At 46.5% G+C, this 21,694-nt stretch overlaps 1 protein-coding gene across 2 annotated transcripts in view; it reads left to right on the forward strand.

Moving 5' to 3' along the window:
- The window catches only part of NNT (nicotinamide nucleotide transhydrogenase), a 405,237-nt gene that overhangs the window by 150,062 nt on the left and 233,481 nt on the right, over positions 1-21,694 (forward strand). For both annotated transcript variants that reach the window (XM_086960606.1, XM_086960607.1), the window contains exons 11-12: positions 6,065-6,226; positions 18,028-18,138. In XM_086960606.1, coding sequence (XP_086816732.1) covers positions 6,065-6,226; positions 18,028-18,138 — 273 coding nt within the window. The remainder of the gene's footprint in view (positions 1-6,064; positions 6,227-18,027; positions 18,139-21,694) is intronic.

Raw genomic sequence — 21,694 nt, forward strand, 5'->3', positions numbered from 1 at the left:
ATTCCCCATTTTAATAACTACGCTTTAAATCGTGTTTCCTCATTTCTAAACACTTTGCTATAGAATCTCACACCGGACCCCAGGTCTGCCCAGTAGAACGGCGCTCACTTCATATCTCTGTGAGGCAGAAGGTGAGTGCGAGTGTAGAGTGCGAAAGAGTGAGTGCGAAAGAGTGAGTGCGAAAGAGTGAGTGCGAAAGAGTGAGTGCGAAAGAGTGAGTGCGAAAGAGTGAGTGCGGCAGAGTTGTGAGTGCGGCAGAGTTGTGAGTGCGGCAGAGTTGTGAGTGCGGCAGAGTTGTGAGTGCGGCAGAGTTGTGAGTGCAGGCAATGTAAATGACAATGCCATTTATTTGTGATTTAAAGAAAAAAAAGAAATGTCATGAGCAATGCCAATAACTCTACCTTTAATGATGCCGAGACCATTGCATTGTAAATGCTTGTTTGATTCCCTCACTCTCCCCACCACGCCTCCCCCGGGAAATTCGCCCTGCAAAAAAGGCGCAGTCATAATTTCTTTAGGCAGTATCCTGCTAGCTGGTATATACAAGGCAAATAAGCCACCTGGTCACACCACCCACGTTTATCAAACACAATTGTGTGGATATCCTTGCCTGTTGATGCTATGGTTGGCCAGACAGTTCTAAGAACTTTGTTCCAGACCTCTGCACCGTCCATCAGCTAACAGAGAGTACTACTGTACTGTCTGTGCGGAGCATGTGCATCCAGTCACACATGCTACACATCAGAATTGCAGTGCATCCCGTGACTCGAAAACAACTTGCAAATATCAGAACCCAACACTAGATGGCAGGAGTAGGCAGAGCATGTAAACCTACATAACTACTAACGCTTTATATAGCTATATTGTATTCCTACCGGTGGATGCTCGGTCTACCTGCAGTTTCCTCACTAATCCTACCCACCTCTCTGTTAAGGGTTGGTTGGGCCACATTGAAAAGCTTCTAGTTTAGATGGATTCTCTACCCTGCTACGATTGATGTCCCCTTTCAATGCCTCAAAGAGCATGGTTAAATGTACAGGGGACTGATGCGCGAGTGTGCTATAGGGCTCTCTAAGGCGCCAGTGACGACTTTGCGGCGTCTGTTCCTGTGGCGAGGTGTTCTATGTAAAGCCCGATCCCGTCTGCTGCCTGTGGATACTGCCTGGTGAGGAATCTGCAGCGAGGCTGACTTCGGGTGTGCTTGGCTCTGCCTCTTGCAACCATCCTGTCACTGATGGGAAGAAACCGAATCTGCGGGTGCAGTGACGTCAGTGTTCACCCAGTTATTTGCACACCACTGCGGCAGTCTATTCGTTTTTGGAACCGGCAAACATTTAATAACCTATATAAATAATTAAGCATCCCTGGCGTGGGAGAAAAAAATAAAGCGAGAGGGGGTCCATGCAGTGCTTAAAATCTTCGCAGCAGCCACCTGATTCTTAACAAACAAAAACTATATGAAAATGCCAGTGGTGTGGGGAAGGACACAAAACGGGGCGACTATGGCCCTTTGGCTCTTGTGTAGGGCATACACGCTTTTGACAACAGCCCAGCTCTGGTTAGGAAGTGACCAGTACGGAGCGGGTGGGGCCCATGCACGCACCAGCTGTCGACAGCGACAAAGGTGCGCAGACCTGCTGGGCCGCAAGGAGTCCCTGCGCCACCGAGCTTCCTGCACACCACCGAGTGTCTCCGGTGGGTGAGCAGCAAGTGTGTGAAATAGGGCAGCGCAGACAGCCGCAGCAGCAGCGAAAAGCAGCTGGGGAGCGGGCAGTGACTGGCTTCAGTCTGTGGTCGTTCTTTCGGAAGACGGACCTGTGGGACTGGAGCAGCAGCCGGGCTCTGAGGTGCCCTCCTTGTAGCTGAAAGGGCACGAGCCCAGAAACCAGCTGCAGCCCCAGGGCTTTAAGTGGGGAAGAAAAACTGGGGGTGCTCTAAAAGTGGCGTGGCACATTTCTTAAACGGGTGTGGCCTATCCGAGTAGGGGTGGGGTCTAAATCAAGATAACTAGCATTGTGTGCTTAAGAAAATCATGAAGTCGCATCCAGCAAAGGATAATAAAATAGGCAAAAAAGTACATTTATTGAGTATGAGCCATAAAATACCAAACTCTTTAAAAAAAAAAAAAAAAAAAATGTAAAAATTATTTACATTACTTAGAAATCTATTGCAGGATTTCCCAAAACCCTTAAAGATATTCACTCTGTCTATTTTGCTGAGGTTTCTCACAACCATCTTCTTCAGCAGACCTTCTACCTTTTGTCAGCAAACTCTTTACTTACAGCTTTGCATCAAATGTTTCAAATGGAGGACCATTGAGTTTTACCCATAAGCATGAGGAAATGTCTCTACAAGAAGAGAGGCCGTTGTTGGACTAGCAATTAAGTTCATTGCGCTGAAACCTCTCTCTCAATCCGCATTACTTACTAAGTTTCTTTAATGCTTCAGGGGTTTTCTTTCCACCGACATCTTTGAAAAGTCTAAAAGCTTGGATAGTATCTCTTGCTGGCAGCTGAAACTCTGAACACGAGTGGAACGTTATTTAAAAACTAATGTGACTGAGATGTTTTTAAAAATTGCCCCAGCTTCACTTGTGGAGTCACAGAATCACCCAAAGTAGCGTTTTCCCATATATCACAACTGTAAAACATCTTCTTATTACACTACAATGGATTAGTTGGGGCAACTAATGTGTAACTAGAGATGAGGTCAGCAGACCGAACTTCGGTCTCATCAGACAGGTATAGCTTGGTTCCTTTGACAATTGAGCGTGATACCCACAACTGGGTGTAGCCGCTGCATTTAGGGAGTCAGCCGCAACAACCAACAAGGTGATGGAAATAATTCTAACATGAATTGCTGTCAAGTTTCGGACTCATGAATCCACTGAAAGCCCTTGCCATCCCTCAATCTCTGCACTAATGCACAGGATGGAAAGTGCCAACCGGCTCAGAAATCAGGTGAGAAAGAGAATCCCTCTGTCTTTAGAGAACCAGGGAATGGGAGCAGAAGAGCAATGACGAACTGGAGCCCACCTCCTTTGCACAGCTCTGTTTCAAGAGACAGCATCCCCTGTCTTGGTGTTACAAGAGGAGAAAAGTTGACTGGCTGTAGGACTGAGGGCTTGTGCTGTACAGATAATAATGGGCATATAACAAGGAATAGATTCCTTATGAAACAAGCCGCACTGGTTTCAGCAGTGAGGGGTACAAAAGTGACCCAGGGGCGTGCCAGGAATCGGACTGAAGGACCAGGCGCACTGCTGCAAACACACTTGTAAGACCCACCAAACAAAGTAGGCAAGAAGCAGGACTACAAAGGGGCATGGCAGGAGAGGTGCTAACGGTGACCCAAGAAATAGAGAGGGCGACAATGAGCAACTGCAAGGGCTGCCAACCAGATGTGAACTGAATTATAAACTGGAAAGCGAGGGCAGCTATTGGGCTAAAGTCCAGAAGAAGTCTTGAATATGGATCTCCCCCAGTGGTGTAACAAAGGCCCCCCGCAGCCACCACGATGTGGGGCTCCCCAAGCTCCTGAGTGTGGTCAGAGGGGGCCCCCTCCAGGTACTTTGCAGGGGGGCCTCCCTCAAGTTTTGTTACGCCACTGACACGTAAGTAGCAACAGGGTAACCTGTAAAGAGAAGGCAGGCCCGCCGGTAGCGCGTGTGATCATAATCTCCCCCCATGTGCAAACTCCGGTTACCTTAGAATGTGAAGGGGGCTCTGCGGTCCGCGCTGATCTCCGGTGAAGCCACTTTCGCCGGTGGGACGCCCCTCGGCCTCAGGTTCAGGCAGCTCCTTTCCTCAATGAAGAGCGTGAGGGAACACCGGTTGCTAGGGAACGCCTCTCGCCTCTCCAGACGCAACAATGCTCCGCCTGACGAACCTCTGCGTTGCTGGGGGAAATCCTCGTTGCTGTGACCAATCTGTGTGTGGCTCGGAGATGACTATCCTGGGCTGGTGGTGGTGACTACTGGCAGGGTGTTTTCAAGGCTCCTTCTCAGAGCGGCGAACCCAGCCTCGGGCACACAACACAGCTCGAGGGACTGCAGTGGAGTCATTGCGCACACAGCGCTCAGGGGCAAAGCAGGCGCTCCAAAGTTCCTCAGCGGTGCGTTAATCCGCACACACAGAGCGCAAGGGACTCTATCCTGGGGCAGATCACTTTGAGGCAGAGCAGGCCTCACGACCTTACGGCCCCAGCTGTGTGCCTATGAGCACACCAAGATAGATTTCACAGGGAGGCAGCTTCATGAAGGCACATCGCAGAGACCCACACAGCAGCTGGAAGGCTGGGTGCTGGAGAACTTTTGTATCCCTGAGTTCCCAGCTCTTCTTAGGCCCTTGGAGACAGGCAGGCTTCAGAGGGGCAAAGCACACAGCACAGCTCCTCTTCAAGTTAGGGGGACATAGCACACAGACAGTCCCTTCCTCAGCAATCACATCAACTGTAGGTCAGCTCCCAGACACTCAGCACGGATTCCTTCTTGATCACAAAGTTTCCTAATCTATTTTTACTGGGGCTCCAGTCCTACATTTACACCCCAAAAGTCTTTGTTCTTCTTGTGTGAGCGGTCCTCATACCCAATCTAAACCAGTTCTGGGTGCACTCTGCTAGTGCACCTCTTCTTCCTTTGTGAGTGTGGGCCAGGGCCATCAGACGCACCGCAGGAGGTGGAGCTAGCATTGTGGCAGGACGGCACAGCCCTATTGAGACCCAGGTGCTACTCCTCCCACCACTCTACATGCAGATGGGTCTATTCAGCCTTGCCTCCTGCAGCCACCCCAGCCCCTGTCACTCACACCAGACAGTCAATACACAACCAGGCAGAGGCACACAGAAAGGTTGAACAGGAAAATAGCCACTTTCTAAAAGTGCTATTTGCAAACTTAGAATTTAAAAACCATCTTCACCAAAGGATGCGTTATTAAATTCTGAGTTCAGGGATACCAGATTCCATATGTCTATCTTGCAGTATGGGAAGATATGCAGGTAAACATGTCACCCAGCATTCCCTATGTTATCCTATGGGCAAGATAGCCTTTCAATAGTGAAAAAAGAAATTGGCAGTATTTCACTATCAAGACATGTTACCCACACTAGTAACACCAAACAAAAACCGGGATGTCTGCTCGCCATACCTTTGACCTTTGAGGCCCAAAAAATGAGCCCCCCCAAAAAAACTGGAGGGGCTCAGCCCCCCCACCCCCCCACTTAAAGCCCTGTGCAGCCCCTCACAGTGGAGAACCCGTGGCTGACGTGGGTGATCATTGACCCATTCTGCATGGTCTGGCAGGCAGAAGTGAAGTATGATTGACAAGTAAATAGACCAGTGAGCAAACGGTCCGGCAAAAATCCCTTATCTGTATGTATAATATATATATAATGTTTCTTTAAAAAAATAATCCTGTGAGACGCATAAAGCTTTTTTCAGGGCTAGACCTAAAACGCAGAAAAAGACTTAAAAAATAAAAAGGCATTCTACGGACTGGTTTTAATTCTATTTAAGCTGGATAGGTGAAATGGTTTCTCAGAATTGGCATTCTGGGAATATATTCTTCTGGTAAATCACGTACACCCAGATCTCCTAGCTTGTACAGTGTGCAAGTACACTACTGTGCATAATTATAGTTTGTTACCATATCTTTACTGGTCTAGATTGCAGAACTGGCGGTAGATACATTTTAACAAGGATTTTAAGATCGAAGAGGACACTGGCATGTTGGTCAATTGAGCATTCTGTTTAATGTGACATTGCGGAGTAAAGAGATGTAATTATTAGCAAACGAAATGTAAACCTAACTACCTCGCATGGCTTTGGTATCTAATGACTGGTGGGTAACCCATGTTTCACAGGCTTCTGCCCTGTAGCAGCAGCCATCGGTTTGTGCAGGTATTGGCTCTTGTGTGTCAGTAAATCTATTGATGGGAGTTCAAGCATCTTGGTCAAACATTGTATTTGCCTTGGAAGAGTTGACTCATTTGTGTTACAGTATTGACGTGATGGGATTGTTTGTCTAGAAAAGTTGAAACCTCATGTATTTTTCTTTTTGTCCCTTAGGTTTGAGCACATTGTTGGGCCTGGGCATTGCATCTCCTCATTCTGCTTTCACACAGATGGTGACAACTTTTGGTCTAGCTGGGATCGTAGGATACCATACGGTGTGGGGAGTGACTCCAGCACTCCACTCTCCGCTCATGTCAGTGACTAATGCTATATCAGGTATGGGACTTTAAACTCTTATTTGATATGTCCACATTTTTTTCTCTATTACATCTACCTTGCACAACTAACGTTCATAGAGACTCTGCTCTAAATTATAATGGCTGAGACCTCATGCCCTCTTGCGACTGTGCTTGGGCTTTCACGGTGAGTGCTTTCCCTGTCTTCCCGTTGGGCTTCATTTACAGCGCCCAGTGCTGACGCGGGACATATCTGTCTCTTCTGCTGCCCCATCATCTTGATGGCGCGCTTGTAGATGTTGCATTGGGCCCATTGAGTGTTTGATAAAACTGCTACAATTCTCTAGAAGGCAAACCGTTTCGAAACAAGCAAACCATGATCAAAGAGTCCTAATGGACATTAGTATTATGTGGCATCTCTGTCCACTCAATCTAGGACACGTGCAAGCATTACGTTGATTCTTAGCCAGTCATCTATTGCCTGCAGTCAGTAGTTGGCATATCAGGATCTAGTCTTCCAGCTTTTCACTTAACACGATGATATATTTTGTAGAGGATCCTAGTCGTGAATCCTGTGTTGATGAGGATTTTAAGGGTTTGGTGTTCTAGCAGGGTGTGGGATCAGAACGAGTGAGAGTGATTATAGATGGCTGGAAGGCTCCTGCAGGGGTAGGAGAGAGATGTCTAGATCATAAAGTGGAGTTAGTGGATATAGTGGGGTTCACTAATAGGAGACTTTTTAGAAGGACTGATGTCACAATGGAACAGAAGGTTGAATTAAAAGTAGAATGACATGCCAGATAAATTTAGGGGACAGCCATCATAAGTGTTGTGGTAGATGTGGTGTTAGGTAGAGTAGCAGCAAGATGGAAGGTGAGTGGAATGGTGCTGTGGAAAGAGGCACGGAATATAGGCAAGTAGAATGCGAATGAGGAAGTGTGCAAAGAAAAATGATTATGAAGGGGTCAGCAGGCAGGCAGCTAACTGGTTACAGGATGCTATATGGGACCGTAGGAAAGTACTTTGAGAAGAGCACATGAGGGCAAGTGGTAGGATAAACTGGGAATAGAATGGGAGGTGGTGATGAGTGGTCAAAGGGATCGCATTTGTATGCGAGTGGAGGTTTCTTGACACAAAGATACCCATACAACTCTTATTCTGGCCCGCAAAGTCTCCAAAGGAATGATTAGGTGATCGGTTTAACACGTGGTGGCAGATAAGCCAGTTCTTTCATGGAAGTGGAACTAAACTGACAGAACATAGCTCATTGACATGGCCATTTTGTAAATGTATGTATGTATAAGCTGTAGCACACACACTCAGTAGTCCTTGTGCAGCAGTTCCTTTTTGAATGGATGGTCAGAGGTGATTCCATTGTGAATGTATGACTGCACAATGCATGCCATTATGCCTTTGTACCACATCGCAAGTGCTGTTACAATTCATTACCATTACAATGCAAAACGTTACTGCGCATATGCCTTTACAACAAATTTCGTTGTAATAGCATGATTGATAAAGGCATTTGCATGATCAATTCGTGGTAAAAGGCAGGAATGGAAATGCCATATGTTTTCTTTAAAATTCAGAGGTAAGTACAAACACTTAAAAAAAAATTATACATATAGGTAGGTGTGTGTGTGTGTGTGTATGTATGTATGTGTATATATATATATATATATTCAATGAAAAAACCATAGGTTATAGGCCATATATAGTTAGGAATTAGCATTTACAAAACCTTATTTTACTCGTATAAAACCATTGAAATTCCATATATAGTTAGAAGCGCTAACTATATATCGCGCACCCGCAATCCACTGCTGATGATGTCACATATTACATCATTCATGACATGGTCAGTGACATCACTGATGACATCACTGATGACATCTCAAATGACATCACTGATCACAACATCCAGTGATTGTATGTGTCTGTAAAGTTTAAATATGTTTCACATATTGAAGAATGAGTGGATGTATAAGTGTCTGGATGAAGAATTTAGTAGGTGCATGACTGACTGTATGAGTGAGTGATTAAATGTGTCTCACTGAGTACATGGGTTAGTGACTAAACTGTCTTAATTCGTGCATCAGTATGTTTGTTGTTGTGTAAGCTGCTGCATGTGTTGATCAGTAGCTATAAGAGTGGCCATATGGGTTATTGATTGGTTGCCCAAGTATTTGAATGGGAGGCTGAGTGTGTGTGTGGGTGGCTGGGAGGTGCGTGACTCTGTGCATAGATGTGTAAGCAGTTGATTCACTAGGAGTATGAGTTCAAGAGTGCATGTGGAAACAGCTATATGGGCGGTTGACTGTGCATGGGTGTGTTGGTGAGTGAATGGATTTCTCATTGCTACATGTGCAAGTAAGTACGTATGTAAAACACAATACATGTGAGAGTTGAGATATATAAATAACTGAACATAAGAGCCAGTGAATGTGTGAGTGGCTGTATCGATCACTGTGAGCTTGTATCAGGGATTATATAAGAGAGTAAATATGTGTTATTATATGTTTGAATAAGTAAGATGTGTATAACTGTATAGTTGAGGAAATGGAGGTGTGATTGATTCTTTGCATGACTGACTAGGTGTGTGAGTAACTCCATGGATGAGTGACAGTCTGTGAGTGTCTGTTTATACTGAGTGTATGTAAGGTTATATTAGAGTCTGAAGAGGTTCATTGTATTATCACATGAGTGATGTGATCAGTGATGACAAATGAGATGTCATCAGTGATGTCATTTGAGTTGTCATCAGTGATGTCATCAGTGATGTCATTTGAGATGTCATCATTGATATCATTTGAGTTGTCATCAGTGATGTCACTGACCATGTCATGAATGATGTAATATGTGACATCATCAGCAGTGGATTGCGGGTGCGCGATATATAGTTAGCGCTTCTAACTATATATGGAATTTCAATGGTTTTATACGAGTAAAATAAGGTTTTGTAAATGCTAATTCCTAACTATATATGGCCTATAACCTATGGTTTTTTCATTGAATTTTCAAGGTTTTGTAAATGCAAATTCCTAACTATATATCCACTATAACCTATGGTTTTTTCTGTGAATTTCATTGGTTTTTTAATAGCAAATATGAAAAGCTTTAAAATGTCAAGTACGTGATAGATAAAAACATTTTCGTATTTATGCACGCTGATGTGCTTTGAACGCTGCACCCCCCCCCCCCCCTCCCCTCTTTTGCCTTAGTAGTACTCTCTCTTTGCAGATACTGAAGGGTAGTTAACGCAGGCCTTTACCCCCGTTGTAATCCGTCGTGCCTCCTTGTCTCTCCATTTGATTGATTGTTGTCCAAGCATTTACTGTTTTAGAATTGGTTCTCTTTGGATCATTCTCTATTTACAAACAAGCACAAAGTCGCAATACTCTGTTTAGTCTTTGCAGATAGTGAAAAATCGTGTAAAAAAATAAAAGTAATCGAGCAAAATCAGTAGGCCACTAATTGGATCTCTTTTTGACCTCGCTAAAATAGAAATATTAGGAACAACCCTTCTTGAGAAATACGAAAATAGTGAGATGAACTGAGCTCCACACCATGAGGGCTGCAAGACAGCTCGGCTCCATCACCCATCCCGCACAAAATAACGACAAACCCTATGCAAATATTAAAAATATAGACAACACACCAGCAAAGAAACAGGGTAAAACATTTTATTAAAAAACTATTTACATAACGTTGGTTTATAAGATGTCAGTAGTGGACCGATGTGTGAATAGATCGAAAACAGCACAAGGCTCCAAGATCCGGATAGCAAGCTCCTGGATGTTGGGTGCCATAGTTTAGAGTTCTGAATTTCAGCCTTTTTCAATGCCTGTGCTTTGTTGAATCAAAATGGCGGCTTGACACAAAGCTGACTCAAGCGTTGTTACTGATGCTATGCAGACCAAAACTGGTTTTCAGTTTGTACATTTTTCTAGATTTTTCAATCCAAGTTTGGTTGACTTTGTAGAACGATGGCTTCAGATTTTCAACATACGGTGTGGTGGCGCTGACTGGGAGGGGGCGCTTCGCTCCTGCCCCCTCCCCAAGTAAGATTTTCATACGCGAAAGTACGTTAATGGTTTTGGTCCCTGAGATGCTTCGATGTCACTACCATTCTCAAATAGCATAAGTTCTGGATGTTGGGTGCCATAGTTAAGAGCTCTGAGCAGTGCTTGTAACACTGTCTGAAGCTTATTTCCACCTACTGCAGCTTCACTATTCTCAAAGTAAGTGAGTGTCGTTTGTGGACCTGACTGCATTAGAAAACAATGTGATATGTTACCTTCCTAAACAGCTTGACGGAGGCCCCTGAGGGGCGGTGTGATGGCCATGGACTCTGAGAAGACGCTTGGCTCCGACACCCTCCCCAAGTCTTATAGCACTGGTGTAGCCTGAGATCGCCCCCGACATAGGCGGCCGGCTCCCGGGGTCCGGCGGAACTTTTTGCCTTTTGATGACTCTTCAATTCTGGACCTTGTCCCACAATCCGTTTGACCTGAAGACAAGCTGTAGTGGGGCGCCCCTTTATCGTTTTAGTTGCCATTCCGCCCGCTTTTGCTACACTGTGCCTCTTCCGCCATTCAGCTGTTTTCCGCCCGCTCTTGCGACTACAGCGTCTCGCTCACCATGTAGTTGAGATGCGCCCGCTCTTGCGGTGCAGCGATAGGCGGCTGCCACAGGACTCTCAAAATGGCGGCCGGCTCTTCGGTTTTGGGCCTGGTCCACTAAAATGGCCCTGGGACACCTTGGAACTCGGACGCTTGTCTGCTAGGGCTTGGGTCCCATTCTCGAAAAGCGTCCCCTCAGCCGTGAAGATTCTACAAAAGTCTTGGGGGCCTCCGACTCCCGCAGGCTTCTGGTGGGGAGCGGCTGCCATGATTGCTCGTGGAATGGCCACGACGGAGCTACGAGATGGTAGTGGTCTCATGCTGACGCCAGCTTTAGTCTGAAACATCCAGAAACACTGTAGACTACCAATTCGATCAGTTCCGGTAGCGCCCCAACATGACCCGGAAGAGAAGAACTTGCCCTCCCCTCTTTGACTGATGGTTCTTGTTGCCTGTCCCCTCTGTTGTCATTTAACAGAACTTTTTGGACTGCTGAAAGGGGTTGTGTTCTGAACGCTGGTTGGTGGAGACATTTAGACTATATTCTTGACCTACGTTGTCGCGTAATGCGTTTTATGACACGCCGCGTTAGCGCACCCGGAAGTGATCCGAGGCGCGGCGCGCAGCGCGTAACGTAAGCATAACAGGTCATGTGACTTGTTAATAAAACTTTTCATTGGTTCATTTTACTTTTGTTAATTTAATGATGAAAAGCTTGGTCATATGACCTAAAAATTACGCTTTTTATTATTTTCGAACAATATTTTTTTTTCAAACATATGTTATAATATTCCAGGCTAATGTACTTTCCCGGAAAATTTACAACTGTCTTGCAAGTAAAATATATTCCTTTTTCGAGAAAAAGGGCGTTTCTTCCTTCCATGACGGAGCCGTTGAGTAAAAGAGATTCGGCCTGCTGTCTTAGTCGCCGATACGCCTGATTATCAGATTCTTATCGATCACTTTATGTTGCAGACATGAAAAACACAACTGCCCTTGACCATTTATCTTTACTGCGTTCCTACATATTATACCTTTTATCCGTCATGTAATTGGACTGCTTTATTTCACTTGCCTTTTACTGATTCGAAAACAGTCACTAAAAGTAAAAACTTTACAAATGAAAATACTACTACCGTGTTTTGTTTTAAAAACCTTTATTGTGAAAATGTCAGTATACAAATACGGGCCTATAACCACGTGGGCCGGCCACGGAGCAAACTGAAATCGTATATGATGAGGAGACATTTACACTGTAGAAGAACGTAACGAGCGGGCCATTAGGTGACAAGAACAAAGGTGTCTAACAGTTGCGGAATCGGTGGACGTACATTTTGTAATTAAAATACGACAGGGCCACTTACAATAACATTTTCTAGATATACATTTGCGGGCAAAGAGTTACGAGTCCCATTTATACCGGCGCCATTTTGGGCGAGGCCGGGCAGGTCCAAGATATAGTCAAAATGTCTCCACCAACCATCGGCCAGACCAGAACCCCTTTCGGCCCTTTATGCTACAAGATGGTGTCTTCCATTCAGAAAATATTGGTGGCAGCATTTTGAAAGGAAACAGAAACAGCCGTTCTCCTAGTGAGTTTCACATTGTTACATTTAGGAAGAATGTTGAAGAGTAGTATGTGGAAAATCTGAAGCCATTTTTCTACAAACTCTCAATCAGACTTGGATGGAAAAAAAAAACCTGAAGAATGTACAAACTGAAAACCAATTTTTGTCTGTATAGCACCAACAGTAACGCTTGAGTCAGCTTTGTGTCAAGCCGCCATTTTCATTCAATCAATAGCGTCCCCCTGCACACATTCAGGGACCTGGTCGTGTCTTCAGATGAAACGCATTGTAGGAAAAGAAGCAGAAAGGAAAAGGAAAAGGAAAAAAGTTCCGCCGGACCTAGTGAAGCTGCAGCAGGTGCAAATAAGCTTCAGACAGTCTTACAAGCACTGCTCAGAACTCTCAACTGAGGCACTCAACATCCAGGACTTGCCATTCGGATCTTGGCGCCTTGTATTTTTGTTTTGTTTTTGATGGAGGGGAAACAACAAAAAACAGGCATTGAAAAAGGCTCAACAGTGCAGGGCGCCTTGTGCTGGTTCCGACCTATTCACACATCGGTCCACTACTGACATCACCTCATAAGCCAACGGGGCACCCCACGCCGACTTTCGGCGCAGCATTGTAGGATGGCCACACCAGTGCGGCAACTTGCTGGACACAACATCGGGGCCATCCAGATCTCGGCGCGTTCGACTCACTGTACCGCAACAGTGACCGCAACTCAGCTGGACACGCCGTCTTTCGGCGCAGCATTGTAGGATGCCACACCAGTGCGGCAATTTGCTGGACACCACCTCGGTGCCATCCGGATCTCGGCGCGTTCGAGTCACTGTACCGCAACAGTGACCGCAATTCAGCTGGACACGCCGTCTTTCGGCGCAGCATTGTAGGATGGCCACACCAGTGCGGCAATTTGCTGGACACCACCTCGGTGCCATCCGGATCTCGGCGCGTTCGAGTCACTGTACCGCAACAGTGACCGCAATTCAGCTGGACACGCCGTCTTTCGGCGCAGCATTGTAGGATGGCCACACCAGTGCGGCAATTAGCTGGACACCACCTCGGTACCATCCGGATCTCGGCCCGTTGTGCTGCCTTCGGCCTATTCGCACATCGGTCCGCTACTGACGCCGCCTCACGTGCCAACGGATTTTCTACGCTTTTTGTAGCCCTATGCCGCATAACAGGTCATGTGACTTGTTTATAAAACTTTTCATTGGTTCATTTTACTTTTGGTTTCCTAAAGATGGAAGGCTTGGTCATATGACCTAAAAATAACACTTTTCATTGGTTTAGAACATTTTTTTTTCCCAAACGATGAAAGCCCCACCTTGTTTCTGGATCATTCAGACTGAAGCTGGCGTCAGCATGAGAGCACCACCATCTCGTGGCTCCGTCGTGGTCATTCCGCGAGCAATCATGGCAGCCGCTCCCCACCGGAAGCCTGCGGGAGTCGGGGGGCCCCCAAGACTATTATACAATCTTCACGGCTGAGGGGACGCTTTTCGAGAATGGAACCCAAGCCCTAGCAGGCAAGCGTCCGAGTTCCAAAGTGTCCCAGGACCATTTCAGTGGACCAGGCCTAAAACCGAGGAGCTGTCCGCCATTTTAAGAGCCATGTGGCAGCCGCCTATCGCTGCACTGCAAGAGTGGGAGCAACTCAACAACATGGTGAGCGAGACGCTGTGGCCGCAAGAGCGAGCGCAACTCAGCTAGATGGCCGCCACCTGGGGAGGCCCGTTCACGCCGGCTCCCCCACGCCCCCCCCCCGGGCCGCCGCACGCCAATTTTCGGAGCAGCATTGTAGGATACCAAAACCAGTGCGGCAGTTTACTGGACATCACCTGGGTGCCTGTCGTACATGTTGTGTCAGCCATGTGACACTGGACACAGACCGCTACTGACGAGGCCTCCCCCCACACCACCCGGGACGCCCCACGCTGTTTTTCTGTGCTGCATTGTAGGATCCCTAAACCAGTGCGGCACCCAGGCGACATCACCTGGGTGCCGTCCAGAACTCTGCACGTTGTGCTGCCTTGGGACTATTCGCACAACAGACCGCTACTGACGAGGCCTCCCCCCGTCCCACCCGGGACGCCCCACGCCAATTTTCGGAGCAGCATTGTAGGATCCCTAAACCAGTGCGGCACCCAGGCGACATCACCTGGGTGCCGTCCAGAACTCTGCACGTTGTGCTGCCTTGGGACTATTCGCACAAAAGACAGCTTCTAACCATTGTTGCTTTTTGTATTGAGAAATGTTTAAATGTTTTTAGTTTTTGTTCCGTTCGTTAAAGTTAGTAGTTAATAAAGTTTTATAACCTTACTTTGTTGGAGTGTTATCTATTTTTTTTAAAACGGGTGAATGGGGCCTTGAATCGGGTTATTGTCATGTGTGGGCTTTGGAAGTGTGCTGCTGCAGGATCAGACATTTCAAACTCAAATGCACGTTCTTTTTCTTACCTTTCCGAAGCATGGAGCGCAATAGCAGGCAGAGAAAGGGTGATGCACGTGTTGAACACTACCTGACCTGGCAAGTTGCTGGCAGTGCCCCCCCGCCCGCTCCTGAAAGAGGGCACACACACACCGCCGCCCCGAGTACTTCACAAATCTTTAAAAGACCATGCGCTTGTTCATGAGGCTTAAATGGTTTATCACCTCTTCTAGAACCCCTGCATCGACCCTCTGACGTTTCATGGAAAAATTACCATGTAACACAATACCAAGCCCTGTCAGCTGAAACCCCCAAGGAATCGTGGGGCATATTATCAAGGGGGTTTATCTCCGCTTTTTTGGCTTTAAAAACCATGAAAGCGGAGATAAAATTATTTCCCTATTATCAAGCTGTCGCTAACACCAGTTAGTGACAGCTAAAAGGAGATAGCGACCATCTTGGGCCCCGCTTTGCATGTCAGTGATACTTATCACTAATGACATGCAAAGTGGCGTGCCAAGATGTTAGCGACTGGAAACAGTCCCTAACATCGCTACCTTCTATTACCAACTTTTGGAGATATTCGCGCTAAGCGCGAATATCTCCAAAATCTAACACCTGCCCTGAGCAGTTCTTAGCCATGTTATCCAATGGGAGGTGGATAACATGGCTAAGAGCATTAGGTCGATAATACATGAATATCGCTGACTTTTCTGCGATAATAGCAAGGTTTATCTGCGATAAAAATCGCCGATGTGCGGCGATAATTTTTGTCTCTAAACAAGTTAGAGACAAAAATTATCGCTAGTTGTTCGTAATATGCCCCCGGGTTTTTGCTTGCAGAAATCGGGAGGCGGGAGACTAGCACTGAAATCAGTACTCACACGCCTGAATCAGGAGGATTGGCATGTCTGAATTCTCTACAGCTGGGGCCATAAACTACATCCGCAGGGTTAGGTGATAGCCTGGGACCAGCCTGGCATCTAAAATGGCTGCCGTGCACGACAAAATTGTGGCATTCGAAAAAAGGCAAGATGGCGCAGCCGCTGGAAGAGATGTATCAACATATATCAGCCTCCTCAGCCACCCTCAGGAAACATAGGGGATTAGGATATGTCTCCCGCACCCCCTTATACCTAGTACTTTAATTAACGAAGCACAAAATGGCGAATTCCCGTTTCGCTACCAGTTTGCGGCCCAGTTCGCGGCCCGTGAAGCGCTTCTACCGTGAAAAATCATTTTTTTTTTATTTTCCCCACGGGACCCTTTAATAACCCCAACAACATTCCTAGGGGGTCAAGAGGGGGATACCTTGCCCCCTTTCATTAAATTCCCCCTTAGTTTTTCACCTTTTCTTCTCTCTCGATCCTACCGAGAGACAAGATGGCGGCCGCTCCGGACTGTCACGCAGCAAAAAAAAAAAAAAAGCTCACGCACAGCCGCTGGAAGAGATGTATCAACATATATCAGCCTCCTCACCCACCCTCAGGAAACATAGGGGATTAGGATACGTCTCCCGCACCCACTTATAACTAGTAATTTAATTTACGAAGCACAAAATGGCGAATTCCCGTTTCGCTACCAGTTCGCGGCCGCGCTTCTACCGTGAAAAATCATTTTTTTTTTATTTTCCCCACGGGACCCTTTAATAACCCCAACAACATTCCTAGGGGGTCAAGAGGGGGATACCTTGCCCCCTTTCATTAAATTCCCCCTTCGTTTTCCACCTCTTCTTCTCTCTCGATCCTACCGAGAGACAAGATGGCGTCCGCTCCGGACTGTTTAGAATGTTGACAGACACCGGAGAGCCAATCAGCTTTCTGCGCGCAAAGTTCCGATAAGCGAAAAGTAAGCGGACCGGATCGCTGCCCAGAGCGCTGTTACAGATATATATCTTGGTTTGAACGTTAATTTCTCAAACTACTGGAGCACATATATTGAGACCTAGCAAAGGCACATCGGGCTAACAGTCCCTACAATTTTGCCAAGTTTCGTGCAAATCCATTCAGCCGTTCGAGCTAAAAGTGAGTCCAACCGCCCTATGGAAAAATGAATGGGAAAAACGCGTTTTGGGACCCCCCTTTTTTCTCAGCCCCCCCTTGACAAAACCCCACCAAATTTTCAGGGGCTGCTCTGAAACAAAATGTGCCATTTTCCTGAAAATTTCAGCCGATTCCGTCCACAAACGCCAAAGTTATTAGACATAGAATTTTCAAAAGTCCCATAGGGAAAAAATTCTAACTATATATACCTACTGGCGATAGCCAGTAGGTAATATATATATATATATATATATATATATATATATATATATATATATATATATATATATATATATATATATATATATATATATATATATATATATATATATATATATATATATATATATATATATATATATATATATATATATATATATATATATATTATAATGTATTCACTGAAAAAAACCATAGGTTTCAGGCCTGACATAGTTAGGAATTAGCATTTAAAAAACCTTAGAAATTCACTGAAAAAAACATTGATTTTAAGGGTGTTACAGTTAGCTGGACATTTCACTTATACAAAAACCATTGAAATTCCTCCGATATAGTTAGTTGTACTCACTATATCTCGCACCCGCAATCCACTGCTGATGATGTCCCATATTACATTTCTTTGGTTTCCTGCTGCCTCTACTATTCTGTCTGTGCCTGGAAACCCTTTTTGGGTAGCTGTCTCGCAGTACAAATCCCCAAAAACGATATTTTCCTTAAAACTCTCAACCACACTAAGATCACCCTTCCTACCTACAATTATGTTGTAATGGTGGTTTCCCTTCCATTGCATTCTCTGAATGACCACTTATTTAGATCACATCTTCTTAAAACCAGCGTTAACAGATTAACCAGCTAGTGTAACCAGCTCAGGGCCTTCCTGAGCGAGTACTGTTTAATGATCTAAACTGCAGAACAGCTGACCACATTCCAAACTTTCAGGATCCTGTGCATGTACATTTGGTATGAAAATTTGAAGACCCATGTTAATTTGACCCCACAGATGAAACTGGAGTCAGTAAATATTTGATTTTACTTAATGGCTGACGTTGATTCATACGATGCCTAAAGAGATGCTATAGTATGATCTCAATTTCCGTACCTCTGAAAATATTTACTTAGGCTTCAGGATGTAATTAACGTCTTCATTTCCCTCCTTGCTCTGTGTCTGTATAGGTTTGACTGCTGTCGGTGGATTGGCATTGATGGGCGGAGGCTACTTGCCGTCAAATGTAGCTCAATCTCTGGCTGTGCTTGCTGCTTTTGTGTCTTCAATCAACATTGCAGGTATGTGTGCTAATTTCTTTTTTTTTGTATTATCCTGTATATTGCTTATTTAATTCATATTAAAAGACCAGCAGAGTCACTAGTTTGCCTATTTTTTTTGGTTTCATAGTCTTTCCCAGCATTCAGTCTTTCATAGATGCACATGCTTGAATCATTTCACATTGTCCAGCTTGGTGCATTCTGCCACTTTCAAATAACAGTGTTGTAAAAGGTCCAAAGGCCTTAATCACTTGACCCTTTAGTAATCTATTGGCCTCTGAAAAATACTCGAACATCAGCCAATCAGAATGAAGCACACTGGACTTAACTCTCCCTAGTGGCCACCATACCTTAGTTCGTGTGTGATTCTTAAAGAGCTCTGCTGCATCTTTTTACATTGAATGTTCTCCACGGTGGGATACTACTATCCCTTCTGGTGTGCTCTTTGGTAGTGCAACCACCAAGTAGTGCAAACTTTGGTCCAGCAGAAAGTTAATTTAAGTGAATTTCTTATAATTAAGGTGGATTCTCCTAAGAAAGCTCTATTCAAGGAGGGGGGGTGGGGGGGTGGCGGCCTGTGCGGGCGGAGCGCCTGGAGAGTGGCGGCCTGTGCGGGCGGGACGCCTGGAGAGTGGCGGCCTGTGTGGGCAGGGCGCCTGCAGCGGGACCGCTGGCTGAGGTAAGGATCAGGCTCTCCGGGACACGGGCGGGAGGGGGCCGGGTTCGGGAGGGGGCCGGGCCGGGAGGGGGCGGGAGGGGGCCGAGGGCAGAAGTGCACGCAAGCCTCAAATGCTGCCCCCAGCCCCTTTCTGCCCCAGGCAACGCTGGGGCGGGCTGCTAGTAGCTAATAAAAAGGCAACAGAGGCTTGGCGAAAACAAAATACAATCACAGGGACCCATATTTTTCACAGAGGAAGGCGGATCGCCGCTGAAACTGCCTGAGAAGAGTGGGGCCTAGGGCTAGGCTGAAAAGAAAACTGGGCAGCGAAAAGAACGAACAGGAAGCAGCAGAGGAGAAACCAAAGCGGTGAATTTAGGCAGCGAGATGCAGTGTGAACCACTTACCGGGCCTGAAGGGGGATGCTGCGGCTCAACCGCACCGCTTCTGAGGGCACGAACTGTAATAAGAGCAGGTGGTAAACTCCAGCGCCGCCAACGAAGAACACACGCAGCCTGCGGCGGTTAAGAGAGACTGCCGGCGAGTGGCGGTTTATGGACGCTGTGACTCGGTGGCGCACATGAGATCCTTTCGCCCGCTGTGGAAGGATGGCCCTCGGACTGAGCCGGCTCGTAGAAACGACACCGATCCGGGGAGCGGCGGTGCGAGAGGGGGGTCAGAAGAGGCAAGTGAACGTAGGGACTGGGCCTGACCGGCTTGAAGGTCTGAGATGGAACCCGAGTGCAAGTAGAGGATAAATAGGAACTTGGCTCTCCTGCCGCAAGGAAAAGCGGGGCACGGGCGCGCACAGTAATTACACGCATGGCCTGATGCTGCACTAGGGAGATGCCAGGAAGGAGAGGTCGTAGGGTGCAGTGGTCCCACAGAGCACATCAGGAGCTGGTAAGACAGACTGAGGGCTCCCCTGGGATTGGATTGGCCCGTTAGGGGGTTAATGCAAAGTGTGGCGCTGCAACACACTGGGCAGGAGGATGTGGGCAGGCACCGGACCGAGCCATGACTATCTTGTACTATCTATAGCAGAACTTATGAGTAGGGCAGTGGGAAGAAAGTAACCTGCTCACCCAGTAGATGGGATTCGGGTGCACAGATACGTCCTCAAGCAGAAGCGGAGGGGAAGAATAACAAAATCTGTGGTGCTGATGGTGAAGCAAACATTGACACCGGGAAAAGTGCAAGGCACTACCAATTGCTGAGTTACCAACGAGAGGGAGAGGCCAGCACACTCGACGCAATCTCAAAGGCAGTGTCCGGCTCACCTGAGGTCTCCGCAGGGACGAGAGGCAGGAGATAGGCGAATAGATCCCAACTTCCCTCTCCTGCCAATCCGTCCAACAAAGTCAAAGCAAAACAAGTGGATAGGGGGAAGAGTGGAAACAAAGGTAAGACAAAGAAGACCAAGGCAGGCTCAGCACACGTCCCACACCACCGTAGCGTCACTGGGATCCAGAGGAATTCCTATAAACAGAAGACTGAATCAATAATTGACTATACTTAAGTGCAACAATAAATATAGCTGTTGTTCTAAGCAATATTCTACCTGATAGTCTCCCCTCTTCCACTTGTCTCCCCTCTTCCACTTGTGTCCACATGAAAATAAAGGGCGTAACTAAAAGTGAAGCTTCCTAAATATAGACCGAAATAACAGTTAATACATGCATTCATTAATTCAAGGTTATACAATCATGCAGTGGTGTACTTGAACAGCTTACACCAAACATATGAGGAATTTGCTTATAAGGCGGCACAAATAAGGAAAATACATGTAATGAGTTAACAGCACAACTCATAAAGGCAAAACCAACATTTTTAGCCACCTAATCAGTAGAGCAATGCTGAGGGAGATGGAAGCTAGCGAGATTTCCTGCTAGCAATAAGCTCTGCAAATTCAACTATGCTTCTTACCTCAGGAGTCGATATAGCTGAGCTAAAGTTACATGAAGCACTCAACTTTCCATAACAATGTGCCAAGTTTCCATGACTATGTGCCAAGCTTTCATAACAATGTGCAATTCATTCATAATGGTGAGTGAACATGAGGAAAAGGCAGATGCCCACTTGCGCTATTCAAAATTGTGCCCGTGAATATACAACAGCAATAACATCCTTTGAGGCACCACTGCAACCAGCGCTAGCGTGTTACCGCCCAGAATATGCAAAATCAGTTGTAGGAGCCAGAAGGAGCATAGATGGGCCAGGGAATATTCCCCACGCCACCAACAGGATTGCCGATAGCAGGAGCATAAAGAATTGCAGCAGCACTTCGAGCGAGCCGGCTTCAGAGGACGCGACTTCAGAGCTGAAGCTCAACTCTTAGTCCCGCCATCTTGCAGATGGGGGGGATACAGCCAACCAGAATGAGGCATGTGCCCCCATCCCACTGGAGGGTGGCATTATAGAGGGTGTACCCACCCCAAGTAAGGTACCCATTGGTCCCAACGTTTACTTACCTGTAACACCCCTAAATCTAGTATTTAGGGACACTCCTGAAACTTGCCTCCCCAAACAAGAAACTACCAAGAAAAGAAGGACCGAACAGCTGTGCTGAAGCTAAGAGGAGGAGGACGCCATCTGACTTGGCCCCAGCCCTACCGGCATGTCCCCACCTCGAACCTGCAGAAGCGAAAGTCCTGTGTGTCCTGCAGCCAGCAACCTCAAAAACCACGAGAACCGGACCTGCCCTTCCTTCCAAATAGAAGATTTTGTCTCCTGTGAACACCTGATTTTTTTCACCCACAGATTCTGACTCCGGCCAAATCCGTGAGTCTGCACCCGTCGCCCATGGCCCAAGTTTGAGTGGCCCAACACCACAAGGAGGTCTCCTTGAAGATTCTGACCCGAGATCTAGTGATCTCTGACCTGCTTCGAATCTCCCAGTGAAACCTGCAGTCTTTTTCT

The sequence above is a fragment of the Lissotriton vulgaris genome, chromosome 3_1 (genome assembly GCF_964263255.1).
Source record: "Lissotriton vulgaris chromosome 3_1, aLisVul1.2, whole genome shotgun sequence".
NCBI classification, from domain to species: Eukaryota; Metazoa; Chordata; class Amphibia; order Caudata; family Salamandridae; genus Lissotriton; species Lissotriton vulgaris.